General features: G+C 47.6%; 1 protein-coding gene across 1 annotated transcript in view; it reads right to left on the bottom strand.

Annotated features, from left to right (window-relative positions):
• Positions 1-8,473, bottom strand: part of Kif1c (kinesin family member 1C) — a 29,890-nt gene that overhangs the window by 2,895 nt on the left and 18,522 nt on the right. The window contains exons 17-22 of the mRNA XM_013013139.1: positions 7,437-7,465; positions 6,919-7,013; positions 2,521-2,604; positions 1,888-2,074; positions 1,670-1,742; positions 236-850 (exon numbers count right to left, since the gene is read on the bottom strand). Coding sequence (XP_012868593.1) covers positions 236-850; positions 1,670-1,742; positions 1,888-2,074; positions 2,521-2,604; positions 6,919-7,013; positions 7,437-7,465 — 1,083 coding nt within the window. The remainder of the gene's footprint in view (positions 1-235; positions 851-1,669; positions 1,743-1,887; positions 2,075-2,520; positions 2,605-6,918; positions 7,014-7,436; positions 7,466-8,473) is intronic.

Raw genomic sequence — 8,473 nt, 5'->3', positions numbered from 1 at the left:
AGTGGCGCTGTAGCTCAAGTGGTAGAGCGCTCGCCTTGAGCTGAAGAGCTGAAGGACAGCGCCCAGGCCCAGAGTTCAAGCCCCATGACCGACAAAAAAAAAAACACAAAAAAAACCTTTTTTTTAGAGGTGGGGACTGGGATTTGAGGTGGGAGGTGCAAAGTCCTAAAGGAAGAGCTGAAGGAGGGAAGAGGAGAGGAGAGGAGAGGGAGAAGGTGGGCCCAGGGTTTCCTACCTGGGCCAAGGGGATGACTCTCTCCATGCGGAGCATGCGGTCCCGCAGGGCCTGCAGCTCACGGTCCTTGGTGCTGTTCTGCAGCTTCACCTCCTGCAGAATCCCTGTCAGCTTGTCGATGTGAGCCCGGAGGTCCTCGACCTCTGCACCTCGGGCTCCTTCCTCTGCTCCACCACTGCCACCTCCGCCTCCTTCCTCCTCTCCCACTGTGTCCCAAACATCCCGGGCCACGGCCTTCCAGGCATCTCCAGGCCCTTCGGGCTTGCCATAGGTGCGACACAGCTCCCGCATCTTGAGGGCAGCCAGGGCCTCGATTTCAGCACGACCATGGCGGAAATCAGCCAGGGCCACCTCATAGCATATCTCCTTGACAGCTTGCATCTTCAAGTCAGCCATGGTGGCCCAGCGGGGGTCTTTGCCTTGTAGCCGCCTACGCTGGGGGATCTGGTAAACCCTGCGGGGAGCCCTGCGCTTGCCACTGCTGGGCAGGCCACAGCGCTTGACAATGGTCTGGACAGTGGTAGGGGGCAGCTGCTCCCGCAAGGAGGAGATCAGTCGCCAGCTCTCTTCACAGGATCGCTTGTCAGAGTCATCCCCACTGTCAGAGTCTGCATACTGACACCAGAGAGAGAGATGACAGGGAGAGGGCTAAGGATACCCCAGAGCCCCTCCCTGTCCCAAAGACTGGGGACATGCCATTAGCGAGCCTGGGCTCCAGTGCTGCCCTAGCTCCTAGAACTATGCACCCCTTTGGGACTGTTTAGCCTCTACTAGTCTAGACAGTATAGATTACAGAGCTTCATTTGAAGGAGTAAATATTTGGAATAGCAGTTGGCTATTGTATTATTTACAGCTAATAAAATATCCATTTTGTGCAGTCATGTTTTACTTCACCGCAGGAACACATTCTGAGAAATATGTCTTTGGGTGATTTTGTGTGAGCATCATAGACTCTACTGATATAAACCAAGGCAGCTACACATTACTAGGTGACATAATCTTATGGATCCACACTCAAATGAACAGTCTACAGTAAATAGAATCATCACTCTGTAGGGATATGACCGTATCACTGCTGGGAATGAGGTTAAAGACTTTAAAGTCCACTTAAAGAGTAATCTTAAGTAAACAGCAGTACTTGAATATGGAAAAGATCATTCACCAGAGGACTGGTGAATCTGGGGATCCCTGGTCAACTGAGGCATTTCCGTTTCTGTGCAGTGTAACTGTTTCTTCCCCTGGTCTCATTTCTCCCCTAGCCTTTCCCGTGTAGACACCCCCCGCCCCCACTCCTCACACCCACCCCTAGTCCTCATTCAGGCCCAGACAATGCACCAAAAGCGGAGTTGGGCAGAGTTGATGTTGGACTTGCTGCTCACCTGCCCACCAGTCCCTCCCTGAGTTCTGCCCCTGCCACACCCCAGGTACCCTCACCAGCCGCTGCTGCTCTAATAGAAGGTCGGCCTCTTCCTTTTCTTTCCGGTACTGATTCTCCAGATCCTGTAGCCTGGGATTGGGCAGAGGGAAGGAAAAGCTGTGGGAGGCTCTGGAGCTAATGTAGTAAGGTATAAACCACAAGAAGAGACTGGGGACTTGGGGACTAGAGGGGACACACGGGCCAGGGGGGAGGAGGGTGGTGGAGAGTCTTGCACCTCTTCTCCATCTCCAGCTTGATGTCAATTCCTTGCTGCTCCAACAGTTCCTTCTGAGCAAAGTTCCAGTCAACAGGCTCAGAGGGCGGTCCTGGGGGTGGGGGAACCCCTCGTTCCCGCTCCAGGCGTGCCTGCTCCGGATGATTGAAGCGGAAAACATGGTTCTTGCCCATTACGATCCTATTCCCTGGAGATGCAAAGAGGGGAAAATAGACTGGCTCCCCTAAAACAGCAAAGACACCCCCAAGCCCAAGACATATATGACCTAGTCCTCGAGTCCCAGGACAGCCTAGGGACTCACCCCAAGCCCAGGATAGGAGTAGTCAGAGTAGATATCTCCTGGTTGCCCCCAGGAAGCTCTGATCCCTGTTATTAAAGGGAAGTGGGGGCTGACATCCTCTTCCTATTTCCCTAGGGGAAGAAACCAGCAAAACCTGGCTCCTTGATCTCCACTTCACAGCTCTTTTATGTTTCCTTACTGATGTGCCCTGTCCTGATACTTCCTCTGTACATATGTCCTAGACATATGTACATCCTAGAACATCCTTTCTTCATTTCTTTGCTGTGGCACAAGAGGTCTAGCTTGTATATGCTAGACAAGCACTCTCCCAGCTTCTGCTGTTGTGCTTCTACCTGACTTTAGCACCAGCGGCTCCGTCACAAGCTTCCCATTGACATACGTCTCTGCTCCTTCACAAGGCTCCAAGGTGACCACCACTGAGTGGAGGGAGAAAGGAAGGAGAGGTTAGACCCTGGGGAAGGCAGGCGGTGGTCAGACTCCCACCTTGTCTTATCCCCCCAAACCACACATGCATCACCCACACCACCCCCCTAGTACCTGTGAGGGTGCCATGTCCCCTCTGAAGGCAGGCAGCACAGGAAAGGAAGAGCAGAAGGAGGGTTAGAGCCCTAACTACAACTACAACTGCAATGACTCCCTGCTCACCCTCCACCACCTTCCCCAGCAAAACAAAACAAAGCAAAACAAAAAACAAGTATTCTCAGAAGACTTCATTCCCAAGTTCAACTGGGCAGAGGTCCTGTTACTTCTGCCTTGAAATATTACTTCTATCTTTCCCACTGACATTATCCCCAGCCAGGTTTAGATGCATCCAGCAGGCTCCCAGCCTACTTCTCTGTCAGATGCTTCTTGCAAACTACCACCTGTCTGATCTTCTCAAGCCGCAGTCAACATACAAGACACACTGAACTTAATCCAAATGTTTGTGAACATACCCTACAGTGCCAATCACTGAGTCTGCTGCTTGCTGGGGACATGAACAAGTATGAGGCAGCTTCCTGCCTTCAGGAATGGTGGCCACTGACCCAGCCTGTGCAAGACTCCTTATCCAGGGATGCTGAGCAAGTCACCTAACGTCTAGGATCTTCTATAAAATGGTATAATGCAATCTTTATTTATAGAGTGCTGAGTAGCACAAATAAACAAGTCATAAAATAATAAGCAAACATGATTTGTTGTTATGTACACAATAATATGGAAACTGGAATGAGTTTTAATAGCAGCCAGAGATGGGGACTGCTGATATGGAGGTACAACAAAGACAGCAGAGAGCTCAGCTTAGGAAAAGAAGAATGGACAGGTTTATGTGAAAGTGGCAATCTTCCAGTCAATGCTCAAAGGAGGACTCAGCTTTCAATGGGCAGAAATGATGGCAAGGATGAGGACTAGGAAAGAGACAGCTAAGTGCGTCACTGTATGTAGGGGAACAACACAGGTTAGGATAGACACCAGTTTACCCCACCTTCACTTCCTTATTTCCTACCTGCCCCAAAATGCCTTACTGGTTTTGCAAAAATATTACAACCCTACTATATGCTAGGCTCTATCTGATGAGACCCTGGAAGTGAACTAACACAGAGATAAAAACCCCAAATCCCTGCTAGCACAGAGCTTACCTCTGGTTGGTAAGACAGATTATAAACTGTGTGTGTGTGTATATATATACGCACGCACGCACGTGTGTGCACACCCATGCACCAGTCCTGAGGCTTGAACTCAGGGGCCTGGGTGGTGTCATTGAGCTTTTTTGCTCACGGTAAGCACTTTACCACTTGAGCCACCCCTCTATTTCAGGCTTTTTGGGGTGGTTAACTGGAGATAAGAGTCTCACACACCTTCCTCCCAGGCTGGCTTTGAGCCAAGATCCTCAGATCTCAGCCTCCTGAGTAGTTAGGATGACAGGCATGGGCCACTGGGGCCTGGCAAACAAGGTAATTTTAAGTCATTTAATTCTAGAGTGTGTGTGTGTGTACTGATCCTGGAGGTTGAACTCAGGGCCTCAGCACTGTCCCTGAGCTTTTGTGCTCAAGGCTAATACTCTACCACTTGAGCCACAGCTCCACTTACAGCTCATGGATTTTCCCACCCAGGCTGACTTGGAACCATGATTCTCAGATCTTAACCTTCTGAGCAGCGAGGATTATGGGCATGAGCTACAAGCACCTGGCTAATTCTAATAATTTTTCAAAGCAGATAATCTAAAGTCCCCTCAACAGGATAGGTGTTATGGACAGAAAATACGATCAAGTCAGATGACTTCTCCAGCCTAGTCAGGGCAGTCCTCGTCCTGTCAACCCAGCAGCCTGAGGCAGAGCCCTGTAACCCTACTGTCCTGTACTGAAATCCAGTTCTGTTCTCTGTGTAATCTTGAGCAAATTACCTAACCAAAAGCCTCTGTTCTATCACCTGTGAGTTTTGTGAGAAAATACACACTAGATGTCAATTTATTTAACAGTCTTGCACATGTCTGCCCTTTCTTCAAATACACTGAGCTCTTGGATAGTGGGCTCAATCCTCAGGCCTTGTATGGCTTTGTAATCTCTTCCAGCACATGACTTGAGGTAACCACAGAAGAGGAACTCAGCAATAACTCACTGCACTGAACTGGTTCAACAGCTTTCAGCCCAATGCCGGAAGCACTTGCTGTCACTGGGGACTTAAATCACACCAGAATACCAAAGCTAATCTGCTGACCCTGAACCAGACAGGAACCCAATTGGCAAATCTTAAACCTGCGAGCCACATGACAGTGTCAATTTTGTTTTTTGTTTTTGGGATTTTTTTTGGTAGTACTAGGGTTTAAATTCAGGGCTCTGAGGTTGCCAGGTAGGTGCTCTACCACTTGAGCCATACCTCCATCACATTTTGCTTGTTTTTGTTTTAAAATAAGGTCTTGTTTTGCCCATGCCAGCCTAAATCACGAACCTATTTATGCCTCCTACGTAGCTAAAATGGAATGTAAATACCACTTCCCAGCTACTAATTGAGATGGGATCTCATGCACATTTATCCTGAACTGGCCTCAGATTGATCCTCATGTTCTTTAGCCTCCTGAGTAACTAGGAGGATTACAAGTGGCAGTCATTGTACCTAGCTTCTTTTTTTCTTTGAAGACAGTGATTCCACACTCTTCTCAAACTAACCCTAAACTCTTGGGCTCAAGCAGTTTTCCTACCTCAGCCTCCATAGTAGCTGGGACTACAGGTATGTGCCACCATGCCGTTTTTTCTTTTTTTATTGTTGTTAGTCATGGGGCTTGAACTCTGGGCCTGCACACTGTCCCTGTGTTCTTCACTCAAGGCCAGTGCTCTACCAATTGAGCCACAGTGCCACTTCCAGTTTTCTGGTGGTTAATTGGAGATAAGAGTTTCATGGACTTTTCTGGCTTTGAACCACGATCCTGAGATCTCAGCCTCTTGAGCAGCTAGGATTACAGGCATGAGCTACCAGCGCCTGGCTTTTTTTTTCCTGTCAATTCTGAGGCATGAAGTCAGGGACTGGGTGCTTTCCTTGAGCTCTTTTGCTCAAAGTTAGCACTCTACCACTTTGGGCGACAGCACCACTTCTGGGTTTTTTAGTGGTTAATTGGAGATGAGTCTCACAGACTTTCCTGCTCAGGCTGGTTTTGAACTACGATCCTCAGATCTCAGTCTCCTGAGTAGCTAGGACTACAGACATACGCCACTGGTACCCAGCTTATTTCTTACTTTTAAGACTATGGTAGGGCTGGGAATGTGGCTCAGTAGTAAAGTGCTTGTCCAGCATGTATGAGGCTCTGAATTCAATCACCACCTCTCTAAACTAAAAACCAAAACAGAACCATCCTGAACTTCACAAGCACTGCTTTGTTCCTTGGTCAGAAAGGCTACCACCTTCACTCTTAGGGTCCATGATTTCTAACACTCTCTGCCCACATTTAAGGCTAAATAAAGGCTCTGCAAGCTTTGGAACCACAGAGACATGTGGGCTCTTTAACACTCAGAAAGCTTTTGTCACAAAGGAATCAATGCAGGTTCAGATATTCCACTGAAACAAATCCAGGTTTTCACACCCAACAACTAGGGTACTATTTAAATTATATATAAGCTCAGCACCAGTGGCTCACGCTTGTAATCCTAGCTACTCAAGAGGCTGAGATCTGAAGATCATGGTTCAAAGCCAGCCTGGGCAGGAAACTCCATGAGACTTTTATTTCCAATAAACTATTTTAAAAAGAAAGCTGGAGGGCTAGGAATGTAGCCTATTGGTAAAGTGTGTGTCTAGCATTCATGAAGCCTTGGATTCAATTCCTCAGTACCACATACATAGAAAAAGCTGGAAGTGGTGCTGTGGCTCAAGTGGTAGAGCATTAGCCTTGAGCAAAAGAAGCTTGGGGACAGCACCCAGGCCCAGAGTTCAAGCCCCAGGACCAGCAAAAAATAAATTAAATAAATAAATTGTATATATATACATATATATATGTGTGTGTGTGTGTATATATATATATCTACATACATATATATGTATATATATTTAGGCATTTCCTCCTCATCAAAATCCCACCCTCTGACATGCCATAGTGGTCTATCAGCCATGCAGAGAGCCAGACCCTTGGTATTGTCCCCTGAGCTTGGAGTCCCGAGAGTGAAGATGCATCCCCATATGTGGCTGAACTCCCCGATGTCCAGCCCACATGCCACCCATCTCTCCTATCTGGCTCTCCGGCTCTCCTACCCCTTCCACACCATTACCTTCTCCATCTGGCTGAGGAAGGCTTCGGAACACACAGTGTTGTTCCTGGATGAACTGTCCGGTCAGCTTGATGTCCACATCTAACTGGCCAACTCTGAAGAAGCAACAGCCAATACTTTCTAAGCATGTTCTAGGTTTTTTGCCAGGTCTCTCCTAAGCACCAACTCATCCTAGTCAATAAGCATAATTATTCCCATCTTACAAATAAGGAAACTGAGGCTCAGGGAGAGGAAGTAACTGGCTAAGATCATGCACATGAGCAGTAGTGAAGCTGCCTATCCCTAAAATTATACAATAAGGGTGAGAAGTGAGCCTGTACTAGATGGCCCCATCAGTCATGACATTGTACACCCTTAGGACTGATCACCCTGAGGACTCACTTTCTACCTACAATGATCACCCAGGACACCTGGCCCCTTTAACTGCAGGATGTACTGAGCCCCACCACTTCATACACATTAGCTGGCAATGCTTTCTACCAGGAGGCTGTTGTGGACATTGCTCCTTGATAACGTACGGCCAGGTTGTATGACCCTTCTCCCTCATCTACAGAGAATCCCAGCAAGGAACAAGATCATGGTGGTAGGGAAAAACTGTGGTGGTCCATCTCCCCCAACTCTCCTGCTCTAGTATATCAGGAGCAATCCCATAATGCTGGACTCATTTGGTTCCAAGAAGAGTATCCTGTCCTCACCAAACTGAGGGACACAGACAGCCAGAGGAAGCAGGTCATCAATTGTCAAGAAGCCAGGAGGCTCAGTGGTAGAGCACTAACAGTAGTGCACAGGGTTCCGAGTTTAATCCCCAGCATCAACAAAATTAAAATTAAAAAGTTGGGGCACCAAGGGCTCAAGCCTATAATCCTAGCTACTTATGAGGCTGAGATTTGAGGATCAAGATTCAAAACCAGGCCAGACAGAAAAGTTTATGAGACTTTTACTTCCCATTAACCACCAAAAAGCCAGAAGTGGAGCTATGGCTCCAGGTTAAAGTACTAGCCTTGAGCCAAAAAGTTCAGGGACAGAACCCAGGCCCTGAGTTCAAGCACCAGGATTACTGGCGCACATGTAATATCTGAGCTGCTATTCACTGGCAGAAAATTCCTCCTATTGTCTGGCCTCTGGCCCTCCTGCTGTTGGAAATTTACTCTCTCCCCTGAATCCCCTTTTCCCTGGGAAAAGAATATCCACGGGAATTAAAATGTGAAATCAGAAAACAGAACAAAATTATTGATAAAGGGCAAAACCTCTTGGTAAAGAAAAACCCCAAAGGCTGACTACTGGTCAGCCTTTGCCCCTTCTCCATCCCTGCTAAAAAGCAAAAGAACATCTCTCCCTCACTTAAGTTTACCAAGCTGGCAGCTTTGCAGAAGGCTGTTGATAACCTTGAGGCTCATCACCAGCTGCACTGAATTTAGTATTAGTCAGGAGCTTATAATAAAAATCACTTCTGTAATAGTGTCAATAGCATTGATAGTATTGGTCATGCCGACCAAGTCAAGATTCTGTTTTGCCTATGCTCCTGTGACTCAAGGCTATGTTTTTGCTATGATTT

Source organism: Dipodomys ordii, unplaced genomic scaffold (assembly GCF_000151885.1).
Source record: "Dipodomys ordii isolate 6190 unplaced genomic scaffold, Dord_2.0 Scaffold19, whole genome shotgun sequence".
NCBI classification, from domain to species: Eukaryota; Metazoa; Chordata; class Mammalia; order Rodentia; family Heteromyidae; genus Dipodomys; species Dipodomys ordii.
The sequence above is the reverse complement of the archived record's forward strand: the minus strand, read 5'-3'. Positions and strand labels throughout refer to the sequence as shown.